General features: G+C 37.0%; 1 protein-coding gene across 1 annotated transcript in view; it reads left to right on the forward strand.

Annotated features, from left to right (window-relative positions):
- LOC129235475 (pituitary homeobox homolog Ptx1) overlaps positions 1–10,750 on the forward strand; it is a 120,061-nt gene extending 109,311 nt beyond the window's left edge. The window contains exon 5 of the mRNA XM_054869343.1: positions 9,449–10,750. Coding sequence (XP_054725318.1) covers positions 9,449–10,030 — 582 coding nt within the window. The 3' untranslated portion in view covers positions 10,031–10,750. The remainder of the gene's footprint in view (positions 1–9,448) is intronic.
- Positions 10,751–25,432: the final 14,682 nt, after the last annotated feature.

Genomic DNA, 25,432 nt, shown 5'->3' on the forward strand with positions numbered 1-25,432 from the left:
AACAAATCCAACACCGAATTTGCACTCCGTTACTTGACAGCTATAGTAGATGTCGCAAGGTCCTAAGTTTAACTGGCTTGCCCCGTTCATCGCTTCTCTTGAATGGCAGTGATGTCAGCCTTTACTCTCCGAGGACATCAGCCAGCCGGGCAGAGGCACCTTCCCCATTAAGGAACCGGACATTCCAGGTGCATGCCCTCAAATCGTAGTCCTTAGTTCGTTTGCAGGGATCGTCATCAGTGTTGGAATTCTCATCCGAGGCTTTGTTGCTGTTTTCATTCATGCTTCGCCTTCTCACGTTAGCTCACTCCCGAACGGGTGTTCGGAAGCTACTTAGAGGATACGTTGGCTAATCCCGGACTTTATGAGCTGCTTGGACCATATGCAGAAGAATCGTCCTGGCCACTCCCAAGTGAATGGCGATCAGTAACTTTCCCCACTTGCGTGGACTTCTACACATGGAACCATCCTCCCCAATTTATTATTGCTAAATATATATTTCATGGACTAAAATGGTTTAAATTATTTTACAATACTTTATTTGGATATAAAATTGCATACATGCGATAAAGGGTTAAAAAAGGTAGAAAAAATAATAATAATGCTCCTTGCAGGGACATCGTGAGCTTGAAAAGTACATGAACTTCTTGTTCTTATGTATATACATATGTATATATGTATATATGTATATTAGGCCGGGTCGATTTGTGGGGAGGCAAAACAATCGCCCATTGCTCTGTGAAAATCATATTCTAGGGATCAAAATAAGAAACTTTGCCAAAGGAACCATACCTCTAAAACGAATTCTGATGTCCCCCAATTTGGGTCGAGCTTTTAAGTTTCTTTTCTCACGTAAAGGCCAAAAATGGTGATATTTTGAAATGATTGTATGGGGAGCCCCCAGGGGAGTTCCAGGGGGTGTGCCACTGGCATGGGTGGATCGGCCGTCCAAAGTTAGTGGGGGTCGGTCATACATTTGGACTCGATTGGAGCTCTCTAAATGGGTCAAAGTGGGATTTTTCGTTCGACCCAAATTGGCGGACATCAGAATTCGTTTTAGAGGTATGGTTCCTTCAGCAAAGTTTCTTATTTTAATTCCTAGAATACGATTTTCACAGAGCAATGAGCGATTTTTAAATCGAGCCTCCCTAATACATATATATGTATATATATATATATATATATATATATATAATTGGCGCGTACACCCTTTTTGGGTGCTTGGCCAAACTCCTCCTCATATTTGTGGTGTGCGCCTTGATGTTGTTCCACTTCTTATTCTACCTCTACACAAATTTGTATGTCTTGACTTTTTAGTTTTTGAAATACATCATAACAATTATTTTCGGACCCTTCTTCTAAGGAAACTACTTGGAATTACCATTTGTTTGTACCAACAATTCAAGGAATTTATAAATGAAACTTTGGTTTGAACGAAGGTATACAAACATAACTCCATGAATGGCTCGTGCTTGAAATTACTGTGATGGCAAAAAGATGGGAAAATGTGCACCAGCACTTCTCTTTAATTGGTGGTATAAAAGTCTAAGTAATATCAGATTAAGCCAGCTCTTCAGGTCTTTCTCGTTTATTCTTGTGAAATAATACTCACACTTCTTGCATGAACAGTCATTTATACCCTATGGACCTTCTAGTTCCTATTTCTCACAAAATGTAATCGATGTTGCTCAAAATATAAATGAAACTAGAAGCGCCAAGAGCTTAGCTGCTACATACGCCTGTAAAAATATTCCTATGACTACTTAAAGTAATGCAATTTTCGCTACTTGCTTTCTGTTTCACAAGATATTCATAGCGCAGAAACTTTAATTTCTTCAAAAGTTTCAACATTTAATCCCAAAGCGACACAAAACAAGCAACAAATAATAAAAAACCTTGCGCACATTTTTATATTTTTATAAACTTTGCACTGACAGCAATTTATGTATTCCGTCTGCCACCATATTTATTGCATAAAATACTACCCCCAATTTATTTAAAACACTCATACACCTACTACATATAAGCACAGACGCACATACGCGATATACCACACATACATGTAGATCCATTTGTTCGCACGTAAAGAGAGTTCGAAATGGCGAACCCCAATGAACTCACAACTCCCCAACCACCTACTCACTCCAACGGCACTGGCTTTCAACTGTGGAGTACGCATGTGCAGTAATTATAAATACAAATACCAGTAAATGCTGCAGCTTTTTTAACAGAGAGAACTATATAAATAAAATATAATATGGAAGGGATAAGGACGGAGGGGGCAAGGTGGAAATGGAAGAAAGACAAAGTGAAATTTGAACAGAAGTACAATTGTGGGTGGTTGGGTGGCCACCCACACTCGAGTGAATGAATGAGTGAATCAAGCAACCCTCAAAGCAGTGAAGCAGTGGCTTGTGGGGGCGAGGGTTAGTGGGGAAGCAAGTCATGCGGTGGTAAAATAAATCAAAATTTTATTTGGAAATGCAGTAAAACCGAATAGCCAGCAAACACATAAAATGGACGCGATGCAACAAAATGGAAAAGAAAACACTCTGCAATTGTACGCAATGAAGACACAAAACACCAGGAATAAATGGCAAATAAATAAGCAGAAAAAAATAACACAAAGAAACAAATGAAAATGCAAAAACAAAATGGCAACTGTGTAATTTATTACTTAAGTTAAGAGGCAGCAGCCCAAACAGAGCGTGGGGCTGTCAACTTGTGCCAAATAAATAAAATATAGTAAAATGTAAACGGGTCGACGGCAGGAATTTGCTGGAGAAGAATAATCTATGTAAGAAAACTAAATTAAGAGTGAGCGCAAAAGCAGTAAGACCTGCAAGTAACGAAAAGCATAACAGCGCAACTCTTTAGCATTTATTGTATTTAGCCGCTCTTGTTGTTTTAGCAGCCGTAGCTGCAATGAATTTTGATGAGCTCTGCGAAGTGGTTTATTTCCGCATTTGGAATTTTTATTTGTTTCTTTAGTTTGTCTTATTTATTTATAAAATTGCTTATCTGTTCCACCATATATCTGTATGTGTGTATGTGTATGGATGGCATACGAGTATGAAGGGGCGTTTCATTTTGATTTCGATTTCTCTCTTATTCTTGTTTAGTCCCATTGCAATTTCACAATTGTATGTGTGTACTTATGTACCGAGGCACCAATGCCTGCATGTTTGTGCTTTATAAGTACTTTAGCTTTGTATCCATGTACATGCTCGACGCCATTTTGTTTTTTTTTTTGCTCAGCCTGAGTACTCATTGTCAGCCATACGCTTCAAGCATTTTAAGGTGCTCGTGTTTGTTTATCTTTCATTGAAATTTTAAGTGCTTTAAATTTATGTGTTCGCACACATAAAACATACATAGGTGTACATAAACACATATACACATTCACATATGTACATATTTCTATACACAAGTGCTTCTTTTAAGTACATATATATATATGCGTATATGTAACAAGTATTTGTGTTAACACTCGTGTACATCCACCTATGTATGTAGGTGCATAGCATATGTTTGAGCCAGAAATTTCAGAATGCGATAGAAACTGCAAATAATGTGTCTTAAATGCAATATATTTGCTAAGTTGTTAATTTATGAACTTGGGTGGGTAATTCTTTTAAAATTGAATATAATTTCTTAATAAAAATAATATGTGGATTCGGAAGAAAAATCGGTCGGGGTTAATGCACCGCTAAGTTTCAATTCCAAATTCTACGTCCGAAATGATACGGCTGCTCTAAAAGACAAATTTACTAAAGCGCCTTTAAATCATCCAAATCCATCAACAAATCATCGCGGACTTTTTCTCCTTCTTTTTGATTGGCGCGAAAACTGCTTAAGCGATTTTGGCCGAGTTTAACAAAGCACAACAGTCGCTTATTTATCGTGCTAATCGGCGCTAGCTGGACATGCCAGGTGAAGCCAAGTTCTTCCTCTTCAGTGCCGGAGCGTTTGCATTCATTCATTGAAAAATTTGTTTAAGAATATTACAGATTAAGGAGAAAATAAGTCAAAGTGCTAAAGAATTTGAAAAGGAATTCAGTTTCCTTAAGGCAGTAGTCTGCTTTAGAAGCCGAAAAAAAGCGTTTTTTTAGCAATTTTTTTTTGAAAGGGAAGGAAATGATTGCGGTAAACGGAATTTTAAGACGATAGTGTACTATATTTAAGGTTTAAAAAACAATATTTATTTTTAAAAAATATTGAAATTTTTTAAAGTTGTAAGTATTTTTCTGGAGCGCCTGGAGTCTGCACTTGTAAATCGGTGCCGGTGATGGAGGTCGTGCGATGCATCTGAAACAGTCGAACCAAATTTTTTTTTAATTTTTATAAGTTTCTTTTCTTTATGAACTAAAAAAATACCGAAGAAGTTATAAAATTCCAAATTTTTTCGAAGTTTGAAAAAAAAAATTCACTTTTTTAAGAAAAAAAATTGACTTTAAGTTGCAAAACAAGTAGTTTAAATAATACTTTTGTCCAACTTTTTTAGTTCAAATAGAAGATAATTTAATACTGAAGCTAGATCACTTTGGTTTTTTTCGATCGGACATACATATATTCTTTTTGCTATCGCCGGCACCGTTTTCTAACACTTGTGAAAATGAAAACTCGAGAAAACGCGCTTTAAAGTTCTGCCTGAGCATTCGCACCTGCTCGACGCTCGGCCACCAAAACTGCTCTAGCTTCGAAAATATGTCGAATTGGCCTCTGGAATTTTAAAGACATATTCTTGGATAGTTTTGGAAGAGATTTAAAACAAAACAAAAAAATCGATTTTTTGAAGCCTGTAAAGCAGACTACTGCCTTAAAGCTTTATAAATCGGAGCATTGACAGCCTAACTACTTCTAACTTGTTTCAAGGAAAAAATTACATTATTCCAAAGACAGGTTTGAAGGATGTGATAATGTAGGCATGCTAAAAGTTTATATTATATATATACATATATATATGTATATATAGGTACCTTGCACCCTATCTGGAACAACTATGCAACTATAAATAATATTAACAACAGATGACAGAGAGAATAGTTCTGCTGCAGGATAAGGTTAACATTAAACTACTCTCGGCGAATTTGAAGGAATCAGCAGACATAACCGTGAGAAATGAGTGAGCAGAATTCTGCTGTAGAGTTTCCGGTTACGTGACAACTAAAGTTAATCTCACAATTTCGCTTCAGATGGCCAAACCTTGAAATCTATTATCCTTGCACACTTTTTTTCTCCGGTTCATAATTTGAGTAATTTTGCGTCATTTATAACAACGATATCTCGATTTTTGCTAAACACCGTTACCGTTATATGAGAGATGGACGTGCTTACCAACTGATTTCGTCAATTTTTGACACACATATATACATTTTCCTTCTATTAAGGTAAGAGTTATTCCTGAGTTTCACCAGCTCTAAGTCTGTAACTAATGTTTTTCTCGATTTGTAGCTTGCAAAAATGTGCGTGGTTTTTATCCCATTTCAATAGTATACTTATTCTTTTGCTTTTTGAAAGTTACAGTTTATTGGAAGTCGACGCGGTTATTGACCGATTTCATTCAATTTCAATACCAAGTTTCCGTAGATAATACATTTTTTTTACGACCAAATCCTTTCAAAGGCAGCCTTGCGAATCAGCTGTTCAGAAACGTTTGGACGTAAATCGTGTTTATACGGGCAGTTTCTCACACTTCAGAGGCTCTCAAATCGCATTTCAAATGCGGTCTGCGGCGACACCATAAAACGTCTCGATGTGTGTTAAGTGTGCGTTTTAACTCCGTATCAAAATGTAACTCTTCTCCTTCTTATAGTTTTGTTATAGGCACTGCCTGCTTTTTTACATTTTCATCGAAATATTTTAACATTTTAACTTACTAGCATTTGATATAAATAAGCACATAAGCTTATAATTATTATAAAGTAGTATCATAGCTTAACATATCATATTATATATTTTTCTGTTATTATATACACTGAATTACAAATTAAAGACACAGTTAATGTTAATTCTCTGTTGAAATTGATATCTAGCTTTGCGCCCCTCTTTTGGTATTCTGTCGCGTGCAATTTCAATCAGTCGGCTGTGGGATGCTCTTTTTATGTGTTCAGTCCATGCGCGCCAGTGTGAATTTTATACATTTTACAAACTCGTCGGTGTTTGTTTGGCTTCTTATGTCTTGATTATTAGCGCAATTCCATCTTGTTTTCCCCTCAAATGTCCTTAATGTGTGTATTTCTGCTTGTTTTGACTTTGAATTTTTCGCTCGAGCTTCGGCCCCACATACGGTGCTATGGATCTCACAATCGTGTTGCATATACGCGTTTTGCTTTCAACGATCATATGCTTATTTTTCCATATCATATCACGAAAATAATCCAACACTCTCGCCCTTTTGGTACATTTACTATGAAATGCATTACTTGCTCTATAATGCTAATGATAAACTCCAGTTTACACCTTCTTGGTTCTTTAGGGTTTTTGGTTAGACACTTCCATGTTGCATTTCAGACTCGTTGTTATGAGGGGATGTAGAAGTCTCTGCAGATTATCTTCGCAGTCTGCTACTACAAATAATCGTCTGCATAACAAATAATTGTTATGTTTTGGTTGTTCAATTAACATCCTTCAAATTGGTTAACGTCCGAGAATGATGACGAGATTAAATACTTATTTGTGGGCTAAAAGACTCCCTCTGTCGTATTTCTTCTATGCTCGTATTACACAATCTAGGCTTTTAGTAGATTTGCCAATCACCATGACTTATGAAACAATTCTTTAGTATTCATTTAGATGTACATTCATATGTAAGTAAGCAGATATATATATATATATGTATATGTTATTTATAAATATAGTGCATAAACGGTGGGCCTGTATTTGTACTTTTTGGCTGCCGAAAAATCGATCACTTAAATATTTTTTATATTTATCTGATTGCATAATAACATTTCCGGTAAAAACAGCTCTATATGCCAAATCGTTTTCTGAATGAATTTCACCATAGACCCGTACAATCCGTACATAAGTATGTGCATATATTAAACAAGAATACTGAGCATGTGCGTGTGTGTTAACTCAACAATTCGCTACGCTAATCCTTGATTCGATTTTTTGTTTGTTCTTAAATCCAGGAAATTGGTAAATGATGACATTTCGAAGTAAATTTTTTGGTATTAAAAACTTGATCTATTGCTAGTATTTGAGTTGATACCAATCAAGGCAATTTTAAGGAAATTATGAATTATTAAATGAATTTCCGGTTGCATGGAGTTTAGAAATTAGTTATTAAAAAATAAAAATAAATTACGATATGTGTAATATTTGTCGATATAGAACAAATGCCGTGAAGAATTTCATTATACTTCATTTTTATACCGGCGCACTTGTGTCCAAGGGTATACAAATGTTGTTCACATAACGGTATAAGGGAATTGAGATAGATAATATTATATAATCCAAAATACTCAAAATGATGATCGGAGTCGGTTGGCCATGTCTGTTTGTTCGTCCGTCTGCTCGTGTGCACCCTAATTCGAGCAATGAAACTTATATTAGCTTGATATATTACTAGGTTATCTATTACCCATTGTATATTACCCATACAAAATTTTTCTCTTGAAAATCGAGATCATAAAATAATCTTAAATTATAGCTATACTTTTTTCCGTGCAACGCTGTGTTTTCCGTATTATCGATAATTATTATTATGAGTGTAAGGGAAAACGTCAAAATAAAAATTAATAAATGCATGCCGGCAAAGAAAAGAACGGGAAGGAATGTCTAGCTCCCAGAACTTGCCGTGCCTCTCATACAAAACGCGGATATACTCTGAACTGTTCCTGCTCAATTTTGAATAACAACTTTTGGGTATGAGAGCGTAGCTCTTAACGACTATATAAAATTCCTTGACCCGACTAGAAATTTTGGTAAGGCGGTGATTAGGCGCAAATAAGGCAGACCGCATTCCAAATTTGCGCCTCATAAGGCAGCCAAACTAGGCCCAAGTCCCGAGAGGTATCGCCACACATCTGCCTCATTAGGCGCAGGTTCGAAAAACCGAACTTCGGTAATACTCCGGATGCCCTTCTACAAATCAGTTAGGGATTCCAATTTATGCCTAAGTGAGACACTGCCACAGATTTTCGTGACCACAACCAAATTTGGTACTGTTCTAGCATGCCAATCTTTGCCTTGCCTAACGTGGGCCTGGTAAGGGTAATAGTGAGGCGTGCCTCAGTAAGGCCTGCCTAATTCGGGCCTAACTGATTCTTCGGCATGCCTCACTGTAATTCTAGTCGAGGACCTATCAAAAGTATTGCTCCCCACCTCGTTTATATTCGACATAAATATTTATACTTTTTTATATATTAAGACTAAATTTTGGACCTTCTTTTGATTCTATCATACAAGATGAGTACCTCATAGACAATTTTATAATTTTTGGTCAATAGCATTTTTTTATGAGCCTAACATAGCATATGCCTTTCATAGTTTTCGAGAGCTAGTAAACTTGACGCATTTTATGAAAATTTACACAAAACTTCACTTTTTTCAATGAAGAAAATATAAACAAATTCTGTGTTAAATGGAAGTTTCATATTTTTATTTCTATATTTCACCTTTTAAGCAACACATAATTGGTTCAAGCTAAAATTTATTGAAAATATTTGAACTTACTTGCATGCCTCATTTTGCCTCAAGATGGTCATTAGAATGCCAACAAAATTTGATAGGTATAAAAAGAAAGAAACACACTATCGATCAGTGATGGCCACACTTTTCGATGTTCCATACAAACGAATATACTCGCATAACAAATTCACACAATGTGCACAATTGATGAGGCAGTGTATGTAAAGGATAACTCGCATTGCTTATTAGTTTGTTTGGTTCAAAAAATTGGCAGTCAGCCTAAACTAAATTTTACTAATTTGTGCGCTGATATATCAAGTTCGGTCCGAACTGAATACAAAATTCCTTACTAGTTAGAGTTAGTAATGATTTTGTCTCCGTAGCCGAACGGTTTGCGGGTAACTGTCACTCGATAATTTCCTGTCCGATGACCACTGGGCACATGAAATATCAAATGATGTGAAAAGTTGTATCCCAAGCGACTTAAGTACTCAGGTCGGCCAATAGTATATCTCCGAATGCATTCCTGCCATGGAAAAGGCTCACAAAAACTCATCTGCCACTAGTAAGATAACATCACTATGCACAAAACAATTTGGAAGAAAAGCTCGGCCAAACAACTTAGAGCTGATATGCGCGATTTATGTATACCAAATGACATAGACCTATACTTTTATTCTCCCTTTTTGTGCAGCAATTTGTGATGTAAAAGTTCATTACAAGTACTATTCTTAATCTTGTTTATATATACATATTTAAATATTTAGGTTAAATAAATCTAATAGTTCTCATTTATTTCTGATCATTGCAGGTGTGGTTCAAGAATCGTCGCGCCAAGTGGCGTAAGCGCGAACGCAATGCCATGAATGCGGCTGTTGCCGCCGCCGACTTCAAATCCGGCTTCGGCTCACAGTTTATGCAACCCTTCGCCGACGACTCGCTCTACTCGTCATATCCCTATAATAACTGGACAAAAGTGCCCTCGCCGTTGGGCACGAAACCCTTTCCGTGGCCGGTTAATCCGCTCGGTTCCATGGTGACCACCAATCATCATCAGAATTCGGTGAATTGTTTTAATACCGGCGCTAGCAGCATACCTGTCAGCATGAACAATTCCATGTTGCCGGGCACAATGGGCTCCACGCTTACCAACACAAATGTCGGTGCTGCACCATGCCCCTACACCACACCTACAAATCCGTACATGTACCGCGCCGCCGCCGAACCCTGCATGACGTCGAGCATGTCATCGAGTATCGCCACATTACGCCTGAAGGCCAAACAGCACACGACTGGTTTTGCCAGTCCTTACTCGGCACCATCGCCAGTGTCGCGCTCCAATTCGGCGGGTCTGTCGGCATGTCAATACACTGGCGTGACTGATGTTGTCTGAGAAAACGCCCTTGGGGCGCTACTCAATCAACATCAACACCATTTACATCACTTCTCCGCTAGTAGTGGTGCCGGGGTATCCTCTCACTCACCCAATATAAACAACAATTTACATCATTTGCATAACAATAATAATAATAACAACAACAACTTGTTGAATAACAACAACCTGCTGCTAGATCATAACGGTGATCTGAGCGTGGGTGGTTTGGTGGGCAACGGTACCCACAGCAGTAAATCGCCACTAGGACATCAACACAGTGATATGGGGGATGGCAACGGCGGTAATGGTGGGACAAATGGGCTGCTGGGGCCAAATGTCAATAGCGATGGCGGCGAAGAGGTGGAAGAGGTGATTGACTAAAGGTGGCGAATGTGAATTAAATAGGTTGAGTCAATGTAACTCAAAAAAAAAAAAAAAAAACTAATAAGAACTTAAAGAAAAACGCACAATCCACAGCTCTCAAAATATTTGAAGCTTAAACGGATTAAGTGCATAAAAATTATAAAAAAATATTTGTTATTTGTAAAATATTGATCAACTGAAGCCTATTCAGACGAGTAGTTGTAAGTAATTGAATTAATTGTAGTTAAAATGATGAAAATTTGTATTTAAAAAGGAAGAAAAATTATCTAAAAATACCCACAGAACAATAACTATTTTTAAATTCAGCCACTGCGGTAACTTATGTATTTAAATATGTTAAGTAAGAACGCAAGGATAAATTAAAAGAAAAATCTAGTTATTTTTTATTATTACTAAACTAAAAGAAAGCACATATTGAAATTGTTTTGTAAAGTGATTATGCGATTTTTTGTGTTAAGTTTTTCCAAAAATTGTGTTGCTTTTACAGCAGAAAAAATGTAAATAAAAACACACAAATGACTCTTCGCCCAATAAATTATTTGATAAAATTGTTCAGAATTAAAGAATAAAAACTTATCAGCGCATTTAAGACACATTTAATAAAGCAAAATTACGAATAAGGAATTTAAAGCAAAACACCTAAACAACTTCCTGGTCCGCAAAGAAAGAACACCAAATTCAGATAAGTAAATAAATTAAAAGATTCGAAATGAATAGTTTCCTTTTCTAACTACTTTGCATACTTTCCTTTACTCAGATTTTTTTTTTTTTTCAAAAAAGAAACGAAATTAAATAGTACTAAGAAAATCGTGTAATACCATAATCAATCAAATTAGCAAGCATACATATGGAAAAAATTATTGTAAATTAAAAAGTAATATTAAATAAAGTAAATGCAAATTCTATCACTAACAGTTTTTAAGAAGTTGTCTAGTCGTGTAACTCAAACAAAAAAATCTATATATAAATGAAGAACACAAACAGCTAAACGCATAATAAAAGTAAATAAATATAAATATTATATAATATAATAAATTTTAAGAAAAACATCTGAAAGTGAACAATAAAAAAATTGCAATGAACATCTTTAAATGGTTTTATATTTATGAGGAAAACGGTAAAAGATAATAATTGTGACAGAAAAATAGAAGTCGAACATAAAAATAAATAAATAAATAATTGGCGCCTACACTTCTCTTGAGCTCCTCCTTCTACATATTTGTGGTATGCTTCTTGATGTTGTTCCACAAATGGAGAGGCCTACAGTTTTAAGCCGATTCCGAACGGCAAATGGTTTTTTATGAGGAACTTTTTAATGGCAGAAATACACTCGGAGGTATGCCATTGGCTGCCGAAGGGCGACCGCTATTAGAAAACACTTTTATTTTTTTTTTTCTATTATTTGATGTTCATGCGCGCATATGCGAACCTACGTACTCCCGAATAGCTACGGCGGCCGATGTCGGACATACAAAAGTGTATATTGCACACCACCTTGATCAAAAAGTTCTGGGAACAACCGCCAGGAGACACTCTAAGTATTTTGATTAGAGTTCGACCTTTTTTGTTAGGTTGCCACAAATGTATCAATAATCGCAAATTAAACGTCAGAAAGCTGGCAGAGGACTTGAACATTGTCTATGGATTCGTTCAAGATATTATAGTTGCTGCAAAGTTGTTGCCAAATACCTGAGTTTCGTTGAATCTGAGCCAACATTCATCAGACGCATCGTTACTGGAGACGTGACGAGGATTTAGGAGTACGATATCCAGACATTAGGCGAACGAGTGTTTTCAGTCAAAAAAGAAAGTGATGCTCATGGTTTTTATGGATTACAACGGTGTTGTATACCACCACCATTTTGTCAGAAGGTCAGACAAAACATAAGGACTATTATTTGGCGTTATGAGACGTTTACGTAAAGCAATTCACCAAAAAAAAGAAACGATTTGTGGGAAACAACTCAATTTTGCACCATGATCCCAGAATTTTTCACCAAGAACAAAACGAATGCCATCCAACAGCCATCGAATTCACCTGATAGTGATCTCTGCGACTTTCTTCTGTTCGCTCGAGTCAAAAAACACTACGGGGAGCCACTTCGGCGTTTTAACAGCCGAAAGGAAGTAATGGAAAAATCGAAACCGGCTCTCATATTTCAACAGCTTTGCGGAATAAACTTATATTTTGAAATTTTATAATATATTTTGAGAACTTTTTGGTCAAGATAGTATACATTGGCTCAAAGGCTGAGCGGTATATACTCAGGCGTTCAACCTTAAAACAAATTTTCAAAGAGGTAAATTAAAATAAAAGTATAATAGGAGCACACACTTATGTCAAGGTTTGAATGATATCAGGAATGAATAATTTATCATTTCCACATTCTTCTAATTCAACATAAAATTATATCCTGAAAATTGGCCTATGGAATGGTTTAAAATCAAAGCGTGACTTTGGCTGAAAAACCAACTTATTCTTCTTGTATAAAAATTCTCGAATGACTTCCGGATATAGAGCCTTAAACTCAAGTATCCTTGAATAGTGTTTTTGTTTTTTTAATTCGAATTAAAAAAACTAGAAAAATTTTCTACAAACACTTTCGTCTCCTAAAAACCAGTGGAATATACACCTGCTGAAAATGGTTCAATACTTCTAATTCCGCACATTTCCACATTCCTTCTGCTCGACTATTCATTGAAGGGGTTAATGAAATAATTGGAAAAACTAAAGAATACTGGAAACTACACAGCGGTTGTCATAATCAAATGGATTAGAACATGACTGCCTTTCGGTAAAGCCCGGTCATGTGGGCATGAAATATCAAATGATAGAAACAAGGAATTGATTGAGTGAAATAAAAATCTAAAGCATTGAAGAGTAAGTTTAGTTCAGCACAGGTCCTAGATATGGGAGCGTGGACACCATAACTACTTCTAGAAAGAGCAATTTTAAAGCATTCCGCGTGGCGAGGGATTCTAGAGGAAATATTAAAAGAAATATTTTCTAAAAAGAAGGGCAGTCAATTGAGCCAGTTATAATTATTTGCTCAGCAACTTGCGTTTTTCGGCATATCTTAAATTACTTTATCAAATATGCATACCCCAGTATAATATGGGTATACATTTTGGTGTGTTGCTAAAGTAATAATTTTCCCTTTAAGTGAGAAAATTGTATTTAAAACACATTTATTTAATATTATATATTATATATAATATTATATGGTAGAACAGTTTCCCAAACAATTTCGGTGTAATTTTTTCGAGTTAGGTTGTCGCAAAGTAATGAATATCAAAATAGTCTGCACTCCTAATTGCAACCTTATTACTTGCTTGATACTCTGTTGCTAACGCTTGGCTGATAATCTGCTGCAATATTCCAGAAGTTAATTTTGCTTCACACGTGATATTTGAAAGAGTTAGAAGAAAGTACAGAAATTTCCACCTATTTAGTCACGGATGAAATATAGGTTGCAAAAAAAAAACTTGGTATTATAGTAATACTTTACCCCAAAGAATCGATTTCTTTTTTATATCAAACTCATCTTAAACTCCAGTCGTGAACTGATCAACAATTTAGTCCTAGTTGAGTAAAATTTTAGCGTTTATTACAAATGCTAATTTCCACAAGGTTTTGCACCTCAATTACGGAGTAAAATTTTTTTAGAGCGCTTGTTTACTAGTGATAAGTAAGAGACTGCCAACATTTTGCTGATCGAGCGTCTGATATAGAAAATGTTACCGGTAACTTCGCTTAGAAGGTGATGATATTTCATGCAAAGCACAGTACCGTAATTATTAGCGCCCGAACACACCCACATGTTTGATAATACGATGCGAACTGAGGTATCTTAACTGGAAAGTTTTGATGTATCCACTAATAAGTCTTGGCTTTGAACCCTCTTATGAAGATAATCTTATTTTAACCATTTAATTTAGTCATTTTTTAAATTTTTAATTTCACTTACAATAAAATAACAACTCTAAACGCCACATTAAATGGCTTGAATACTCAGTGAATCATTTTTTTTCAAAAAATTTTCCTTTAACTAAAAAGGATTTCCACGCTCAGATAACGCGATTTTTTTTTTTTTTATACTGTGACATATGTAAATAAGTAATATCGTGCGATATGATGTCAGAAGATGATTTGATCCATGGGTGCAACATTACTTATCACATGTCACATAGGACAGTTATTTTACTTACGTAAGTCGCCACTGTACTCAGCTGAGCAAAATTTAAAAGGCTATAGTTTTGTTGCTATTATAACTTTTGGTCCATACCTGCACAGTACTCACGTTAATCAACTTCAACTGATGGTTTGATGTAAAAACAAACACAGTACCCACCAAGTATTTATATATAGCTTTGAACAGTGTAATAATAATATAAAAAATAATTGCTTAAAATCTTAAATCCCCATTTACTCAATTGAGTACGGTGACGTTTAATGGGTTAATAGTAGATCGCTAAAAATGGAAATCACTGGAAAATGTGATAGTCGAGTGGAACTGGAATCTTTTTTACCAATTATATTCAGGAGCACTCAAAGAAATCAATAACTGTTAACTAATTTATGTACGTAAAACTGCCGTCGGAAAAATATGGAGTCTCATCATAAAATGGTGTATCATGATTATCTAAATTTTGTAATGCCATTTAGAAATCTGATTACACAGTAAATTCATGATTCTTGAAAACCATTATTACATCCACGAAACATGATTTGGCACCTTATAAATAGTATCCAGTTAGAATTACTAAGCAAATAAAATTACTGAATAAAAAAAGATATTTTGAATGTGAAAATCCTTATTTTGAACTTTAGAGTGATTAATTTTGCGCTATCTTTTAGAATAGCCATAATGAATGGTTACTACGATAGATACAATATTTAGCTGGATAGTCAATTTCAAATCAAATCTTTTAAGTGTAATCTCACTCTCTTGGCTTGAAAAGGTTTTCTTTTTAAGCTTGAAAAATTTTTCTTTTTAAGTGGTCAATTTTTTTTGAAATTCTAAGGTAATTAATTTATTTCAACTTAATCGTATTTTAGATAGGAAAGGTAGAGGTAGTTCTGCCTCACAGCATTTCTGAAACTTCAATAAAACTTAAATACCTCAACTTAATACTAACTTATTATACTATTGGAAGGCTACCCCGAGTGGGTAACTATTCAGAAACTAATATTTGTGGTTAAAGTAAGTTCAGTTTTATCTGAAACAAGTTCTAGGTCGACTACGTAATTTGCCATTAAAAAGTATATAGGGAGGCTATACTTAAAATTAAGAAGTCTGTGTTATATATTTTTTTATATACGACATTACTCCAGATAGGGTATGCACAATACATTGTACCATAGAATAAATAATCCCATATTTTGTATGCTAAGAAAGGAATTGGGTATACAATTGGCGCATACAACCTTTATACAGTTAGGGCGGGTCGATTTAAAAATCGCGCATTGCTCTGTGAAAATTGTATTCTAGGGATCAAAATAAGAAACTTTGCCGAAGTAACCATACCTCTAAAACGAATTCTGATGTCCCCCAATTTGGGTCGAACGAAAAATCCCACATTGACCCATTTAGAGTGCTCCAGTGGCATGCCAGTGGCACACCCCCTGGAACTCCCCTGGGGGTTTCCCCATACAAACATTTCAAAATATCACCATTTTTGGCCTTTACATGAAAAAAGAAACTAAAAAGTTCGACCCAAATTGGGGGACATCAGAGTTTGTTTTAGAGGTATGGTTCCTTCGGCAAAGTTTCTTATTTTGATCCCTAGAATATGATTTTCACAGAGCAATGGGCAATTTTTTTGCCTCCCCACAAATCGACCCGGCCTATTATACAGCCTAGCGCCACCTCTGAATGACTGATGTTTCTTACAAGAGGCGTTTTCATGGCGGAAATATGCTCAGAAGTGTGGCATTTTCTATCATTTAGTATTCCATGCTCGGTAAGTCTCCAACTCTAGCCCAAGAAATTGGGCACACACAAACCTATTCGGCTACGGCGGCTAATTCTCAATCCACCAGTAGAACGATCTCATCAAATCTCTACTCTACTGGGGAACCATTTATTCCCTTGTGGAAACATAAAATTCCCACTATAAAGCTAATCAAGACCATAGCTGATTAAAACTAATATCTACAATAGGTAAACTTACTTTTTTCAACGCTGAAAAATAAAATTATTGACTAATAAATAAAATTGTACATCAATGAATTATCTCTTCTACCAATATTCAAGCGACTGACCTCGGTACTATTATGGTACTAAAGGGTTTTTCAATTGGCGCGGGTCGATTTTGGCACCTTGTGGCAGCCATTTTGTTTTGGTGACATCTGTCAAATCTTTTGTTTATTATTCAGTTGTTTATGCCAAATCATCATGGCAAGTTACACGATTGAACAGCACGTTCAAATGATAAAACTTTATTATCAAAATGAGTGTTCATTAACGCAAACGTTGCGCGCATTGCGCCCATTTTTCGGTAGACGTGGTGGCCCTTCAAAGTCGACTCTTCAACGTTTGGTGGCCAAATTTGAGACGACCGGGTCAGTAAACAATCAGCCAACACCCGTACGTTCAAGGAACGCAAGATTAGCCGAGAAAATTGCCGCGGTCCGTGAAAGTGTACAGCAGAACCCGAGGCAGGCTATTCCTCGCCGTGCACAAGAACTTGGCCTTTCACAGACTTCAACTTGGCGAGTTTTGCGTCGGGACTTGAGTCTACACCCGTACAAGATCCAACTGACTCAGGAGCTCAAAGTTGATGACCATAGACAACGCCGTTTATTCGCTGACTGGGCTTCGAATCGTTTGGAAGAGAACCCCAGTTTTAGGCGAAAAATCATCTTTAGTGACGAGGCGCATTTTTGGATGAATGGCTGTGTTAACAAACAAAATTGCCGTATATGGAACGACACCAATCCACACGAGGTTCACCTGGTGATAATGCATCCTCAAAAAGTTACCGTTTGGTGTGGATTTTGGGCCGGCGGCGTCATTGGTCCGTATTTTTTTGAAAACGACGTTGGTGAGGCGGTCACCGTCAACAGCGACCGCTACACAACGATGATAACCAATTTCTTATGGCCCATATTGAACCATATGGACCTAGACAACATGTGGTTCCAGCAGGACGGCGCTGCGTGCCACACAGCAAACGCCACGATTGACATTCTGCACATCTACCCGCCCTTATTGAAAAACCCTTTAGTTAAAACCCGATGTTTGCAAAATGTTTCTACGACATTTACAAAAGCGGTAACGGAAACAAAAACATACAATATTAGTCATAAAAGAAAACCGATAATTTATATGAAAATGATTCCAATGTTTATTGTATTAGAAAGAGTAAGGCAATTATAAAGAAAAAATTATATCGAAAAAACCTCGGTTAAAGATGTCGATTCCTCGGGAAATTTGTTTGCAATAAATTTATTGTTTCGGTGGTTATGTCACACATGTCGGAGCGCTCTGTTGAAAACAAATGTCAGTGATATCCATAACAACAATAATAAGCCAAAATTCAGTTGCTAACATCCCTCGAGAGCGTAAAATACATTTCCAGCCGAGTTTTCGATAAAAAATGGACCACATAGCGCACTAAACAGTGACACGTTTACGGAACGTGACTTCTACTGATCCACCATTTTCATAGTCAGCTTTTTTCGAGCAATATTAAAATCATTGGCCGCCGTAGCCGAATGGGTTGGTGCGTGATTACCATTCGGAATTCACAGAGAGAATGTTGGTTTGAATCTCGGTGAAACACCAGAGTGAAGGAAAACATTTTTCTACTAGCGTTCGCCCCTCGGCAGGCAATGGCAAACCTCCGAATGTATTTCTGCCATAAAAAAGCTCCTCACAAAAATGTCTGCCGTTCGGAGTCGGCTTGAAACTGTAGGTCCCTCCATTTGTGGAACAACATCAAGACGCACACCACAAATAGGAGGAGGAGCTCGGCCAAACACCCAAAAAGGGTGTACGCGCCAATTATATATATATATTAAAATCATTGTAACAATGGACAAAGCTGCTGGAAATGTCAAAATTTTCATAATATTAACTTTGCCCTTTTCAATAAGGTTCTTGTTGGAAACTCCTTCACAAGAAGCGCTGCAAAGTAAACATGACTTTTTAAAACAGCTGTTTCCAGTGAGCACATCTACTATATACATCACAAACATTAGAAAGGTAGGTTCTTCAATAACAACGCGAATAAAAGTGAACGACGCAAAAGTATGAATTGATCAAAAAGTGTTTTAACTTAATTGTTTAACACTTCTTTTCGTCTTTTAGAGTGGTTTAGGGCGTTTATTGTCTATCCCGTGGCAGATCTTATTAATGGCTAACGCGGTTGGCTCACCGAAACCACGAATTATATTAAACTCTGGGTTACTTTGTCAAAGCTCAGTCAAATCTATCATTTTTCATGAATGAATGGCAACCGCCATTCTCTACTTATTGATTTTAATTACGAAAATAAGTTACTCAGAATCGAAGAAAAGTGAGAAGCAATAGTGTGCGTTTTTTCATCCACAGCAGCTTTCCTCGCGCCCCCACTTCCACCGAACCATAATAAATGACTCTAACAAAATGCTAAATTAAAATCAAAATCAAATCGTAATTTATTCTACCGCAGAACAAAGTAACATCAGAGAGATGCAGAGGGCAAACAGACACCAAACCGCAGGAAGACTCAATTTAATTTTGATTAAAATGTGTGCGAGCACACATTACACTCGTACCACCAGGATTGCGAGACGGTGGAAAATGCAAATTTACTTGCTCAAACAACCTTAGCGGTACTGGAAGCAGACTGAGCGCAGCGTTAAGGACTGACCATAGCACATTTTATTACCTTGCCGAAGGTGATACAGAAGTGGGGTGCATTAAGGGCCACCAACACACAAAATTGGTATTCTTATTCAAAACGTACCAAAACTGGTGCAAAATCCATCCATCAATTTATTCATTACAAAGAAATTATGTCGAATTTATATGCACCCCAAGTACACGAAAGCAATTCGAAGGGATGACTCGTAGCCGAGCTACGCTTCGCTTCGTTCATGGTCACATGTTCAATGCCTCATTTCACTTTGCACTAGTGAACGAGCCGTCGTTGGTAAGTAAATAGAAAATCACCGCACAATAAAAGTAATAATAAAAGAACAAACGCGGGCTACCACAACTGTCGTAAGCGACCAAGAATGACACCAGCGTGGAGGCAAAGAAAGTGAAAGCCCACCACATAGCGCAATGGTCTCAATAATGCACACACAAGTGACTCGTAGCAGTTGAAGTCGACTCTGGGGTTGATTGTTCACTTTACTATTTGTAAGTGTGTCAGTGTAAGTGTGCGTTATGTACAGCGTTTCTGCAGAGCTAATAGCCGCATGATATTTGCCAAAAAAGGATGCGCTGAAGCTGATGCATCCCGCTGAGCAGTACATCGCTTAGGGCGCGCACGGTGCTACCTTCTATGCGTAGAGCAATGAGCGATGAACATGCACCCACACGACCAAAACAATAAATCGGTGAAATTAAATCCGTTTTTTGGGGTGTGATGTTGTCGCTCAACTTTCGCCAACTACACACCTTCTACCACCCGCCGCCAATTCACCCAAATAAACGTTTGCCGCGCGCCAATCACTCTATCACTCATTTACTTACTTCCTTCCTTCCTTCCTACCTTTCTTCCTACCTTCTTTCCTGCCTTCAGCATCGATAAGTGTTTCTTAACTCTGGATATTTAAATCCCTGTGTTTTTCGTTTGTAGCTTTTTTTAATAAAATTGATATTATTGCATTTAAATGTATGTATGTATGTATTTATGTATCACTTCATGCCTTTCATATGCACCCGAACGATGTGTAAATGCATTTGTATTCCGCTATAGTGTAGAAGATTTATAAATGTTACCCCGCAGAGGTGTCAAAGGGTTAATAAATTGTCATCGTGCTGTTTTAGAACTTCATTAGATTTTATTAGCACAATTTCGCGTTTCCTGCGGTGAAATTGTTCGTTTGGGGCTAAATTACTTTTACTTTTTTGATTGGCTGCCTTCGCAAGAAAAATGAAAGATTACTCGAATTACTCGATTACGAATTGAAAGGTCAAAGTTTAAATGATAAGAAGCAACAATATTAGCTGTATTTACGATACTTTTTTATCTCAAGTTTAAGGGTCTCTAATTTCCTGCCAAATCTGAACAGTTGAATAAACTGCTTATCTGTTACTACATACTTCGTGCGTTCCTGAGATTCCACCAAAGTGGTTAGGCATTTCAAGTGTTACCGAAATTGCACTTAAAGCCGCTATACATCTAACAGCTAGCTAAAAAAACAACAATGAATGAATTCAGTGAAAAAAATGTGGGAAGTATTTTTTTTGATGGAAATATTGAAAATATGATACTTGGCACCTCATTTTGCAATTAGGGGAAAACGTAATATTTATTTTTCGTTAACCCCAAAAGGAAAAAAAATAACTGTGCGAAGAAGCAGTGATGTTTAAAAATAATATTAGTAAACCCAACTGTGAGGGGTTTACTTATAAATATTATAACCAACTGCTCTGGGATTAGCGCAGTTGAGTTAGAGAGTTAACCGTATAAAGGAATCGGGTTAGATATAGACATATGCATACCAAAAAGCTCAGAATGAGGAGAGGAGTCAATACAACCACGTCTATCCATCCGTTCGTCCTGCGCACGATAACTCGAACAAAAATGAATATACGCGTATATCTTTGAAACTTGGTATAGATATTACTGCTTGTCGAAAATAGTTTGGTATTGGAGAAAATTGGTCAATAACTACGCCAGTTCCCATACAATGGTAAGTTTAAAAAAGAAAAATGTCTCAAATTTCCTATAGTTAACGAGCCGCGGTCACCGTAGCTGAATGAGTTGATATGTGTTACCATCCGGTGATGCTATATGATGATATATTTTTTTAATACCGGTTGCAATGGCAAACCTCCGAGGGAATTTTGACCGTTAAAATGTTTCCTATGTATAGGGGCATCGAACTCAAACCAAAACCTTACTTGGCTGTTAGGGTAGCGGTAACTAATGAAACAGTATACTGATCAACATGGAGAATATTAAAAACAAAAAACAATACAACTGCTTTGAACCACTATCCTTCATTTGATCATTGTTAAGCCAGAAATATAAATAGCAACCCCCGTATTGGTATGTAAAAATTGCAACTCCGACTGCATCAAACAGTAGCCAACCTTGTACCAGTTGGTCATCGCAGTGGGTTGGATGAAGTGGAAATGGATACTTTCGATGAGATAGCTCGAATGCGCAGAATGATTAGGGGTTTTGATATACATATTTCAAAGAAACTTAGAAGACATATCAATCTTTGTCCATATAACGATGATTGTCAAAAAAGGAAAAATCGGAGTACGAGTGATGCACTAAGTAAACGACGAAGGAAATATTAGTTTGGGGAAAAGAAATCATTATTTTTTCGATAGATGATTGTAGTTGATCAAACAGTTTAAAGTTTATGCGGCATTTCACACTAAACAAATTATTTTGTTGATGTTTTTTTTTTGTTCCATTCAGTTGTGAGTTACAGGGTGTTAACAATGGAAGTCAACAAAGAGCAAATTCGGAACATTTTATTTTTTACAGTTTTTCTTTGATGAAGGCGAAAATGCAAGCCAGGCGGCTGAAATTGTGAATGGTGTTTATGGTGCCGTTACTGTAACAGCTAATTGAGCAATTTTAATTTCGTCGATTACGTTCAGGCATTTTTGATGTTAAAGAGAACGTCGATAAAATCACAAAAACAATTGAGGTTTACCGGCATGTTAGTAGTTGTAGCATTGCCCAGGATCTAAATATCGACCATAAAATAGTTTTAAACCATTTGCTATTTTTGCGCAAGACTTTTTTCTCCCCAAACAAATTTTTTGGAAAATGTGCAGGGCGACGAACTCTTTTCTGTAAATGCATGTATCTCCATAATGACTTAATAAAATTCGCCCAAACTGGATGCACTTAGTAAAATAAATATTAATAAAATCCGAAAAACGAAACAAATAAAAGTCACACCCGCTAATTAAGTGTTACTAAACATATGAGGGTGTATAAGGCCTTCCTTACTTGTCTTATTCAAATATTTAACAGTGGTACAATTTTAAGAGAGCCATTAAATTGTCGAATAGTAATCTGTTTCGAAATGATATGGGGAATATATCTGGGTCGTATACCATATTAGTTTAGGTCGGCATATGATCAAAATTAAATTTGTTTCTTGCTAATGCCATAAATGTATCTGTATGTCTGAATGTCTATGGATAAGTTCGTGCGGTTTTACAACAGATGGCGTAACTTGATTATTATTCCATCGATCCACATTTCCAAACATTCATTGGAGAGCTACTGTCGTAAGGCACAAACGTCAGTATAAGTTTTTTATTTGAAGCGTAAACAACAATATTTTTACCACACTTGAAAATGTCGAATTTCGTGCCAAATAATGTGTTTTTGCGGGGAATTCTTTAATATGAAGAAAAAAGCAGCCGAAAGTCATCGTATCTTGGTGGAAGTTTATGGTGAGCATGCTCTAGCTGAGCGAACGTGCCAGAAGTGGTTTGCACGCTTTAAAAGTGGTGATTTTGGCCGCGCCGCCAAAGTTCATGGATACCGAATTGGAGGAATTGCTCGATCAAGATCCGGCTCAAACGCAAGAAGAGGTTGCAAAAACTTTGGGAGTTGATCAATCAACCATTTCCAAACGTTTAAAAGCCATGGGAATGATCCGAAATTCAAATTTCGAAAAAAACCGCACGAACTTATTCATAGACTTATTATGTAAATATTTTTGAGCCTCAAACCAACAATCGCTCTTTTCAATTAAACAGCTCACTTCGACGGTTCTCCAAAGAAAGTTATATTGCTTACATTTTCATTGCGTCTCGTTCTGTTTATCCTGTCGTTCGCCTTGTCCATTCCCTCTCCATTACAGTCCGTGTCGGGTTCTTTTGTATGGTGTTTTAAGAGCTTGAGAACTTAAAATGAAAGATTGTTGGAATGAATTTTTGTTTTTTTATAATCTGGTAGATAATTTCATTTTTTAATTTTTTTAATATCTTACCCGGCGTATGTTCGCGGGGCTACGATTTACATGGTTCATTCGATCAGTCCTATTTTCGACTACTTTTTCCAATTAATCCGTATAATAAATCTAAATGAGCCCAATCAGCAGAAATACGATGCAAACGATAGTCAATTAGTTTAAAGTCTTGCATGTACTGTATTTTATAGTCACGTAAGCCAAAATCCTTACGTGAAATTTTCTAAGTAGTCGAAGGGCAAGAGCCAACAAGTTGAGTATGATGACGAATCAACATTTCGGCATCTCTTCAACACTTTGCTCTATGAACTTCGTGAACATATTTATTTTTATTGTTTTCAAACTAAATTTCCATGGCTTATTGTTTTCAAACTAAACATCCTTGCCTTAAACGATTCGTGATGACTTGTCAAACTTTACCGAACAGAAATGCCAACACAGTGTGCCATTCTCAGCTGTCAAGCCATAGTTATCGATACCGATAGTTTTCAGGTGGCCGATATAAATGTCGATTTCTTTTAAGTGCATTAATCCGTTTGTTTCATAATATTTCCAGCACACCTAAATCGTAAACATAATTTTCTAATTATTTATTTATTGTCATTATTCCTATTAGGATAGGTTAGGCTTTCCCTATTTCTCCTAAAACCATTGTGCGCTTTTCAAAAATTTTAGAATATCTCCTATTTCTGCGGAACTGAGATATTCCAATTCGTTAAAAAATTGTCTGCCTAAAATAGCAAATCTCCGTCTGGATAGAGCAGGACAATGGCACAGAAGGTGTAAGATTGTCCCTTCCTCTTCCTCATCAAGACAACTTCTACAGAAGTCGTGTGCTTGCACACCCATCCTGTGGGCGTGCCTACATATTAGGCAATGTCCCGTTATGACTGAAATCAGTGTGCGAAGACTGTGTTTATTTTGGCTTAGCAAAGATTCTGTGCGTTTAGCAGTAAGAGTCGGCCACAGTTGATGGGCGATTTAGCAGGTGGCTTCATTACACCATCTTTCGTTTGCTTTCCTTACGATTTCTTAAAGGATAAGTAGCTTATATGTTTGTAAGGGAATCCCTATGTCATTATCTATGTACTCATCGGTCAACTTGGTGCCGAGCCTCGCTAGTTCATTGACTCTACAGTTACCCTCAATGTCGCGATGGCCGGGAACCCATATTATCCTTAGGCGAAATGACTCAGCCATCTCGTTAAGAGATGTGCGGCATTTCATGGCTACCTTGGAGGTTGTCGACTGCTTTGTGAGGGATTTTATCGCCGCCTGGCTGTCAGTGAAAATGTAGATGTCATTTCCGGATATCGCATCACACTGTACCAGCGTCGCGGCTTTGGTTACTGCCATCAGTTCGGCCTGAAAGACCCTACAGTAGTCGGGGAGCCGAAAACTGAAGGAGATCTCCAGATGCTCGGAATATACACCTACGCCCACCCTGCCCTCGAGCTTTGAGCCATCTGTGTATACATGGATAGACTCGCCCTGTCTTACATCGTCCCGTTCCCACTCTTCCCTTGAGGGTAGGAGGGTCGTAAACGATGTAATGGCAAGTGTGGGCGGGAGTGCACCAATCCGGGAATCTCCAAAGTGCCAGCCAGGATTTTGCCGTGACCGTAGCTCTTATTTGACCACTTACTTAGAGTGTTCAGCCTTATTGCCGTGCTGCGCGCGATGTATTTCGCCTGCAGATCTACCGGCGTGAAGTTTAATGTCGCATATAATGCTTTGGATGGTGTGGTTGACATCGCGCCAGTTATGAGAACAGATGCTAGTCTCTGAACCTTGTCAAGTTTTTTGATGTTCACCCCCTTCTCAAGTGCATTCCACCATATTACAATACCATAGTAGAGAATAGGCCTAACCACTACTGTGTACAGCCAGTGTATCATTCTACCCTTCCGCAGGAGTACAAC

The sequence above is a fragment of the Anastrepha obliqua genome, chromosome 1 (assembly GCF_027943255.1).
Source record: "Anastrepha obliqua isolate idAnaObli1 chromosome 1, idAnaObli1_1.0, whole genome shotgun sequence".
Classification (NCBI taxonomy): domain Eukaryota; kingdom Metazoa; phylum Arthropoda; class Insecta; order Diptera; family Tephritidae; genus Anastrepha; species Anastrepha obliqua.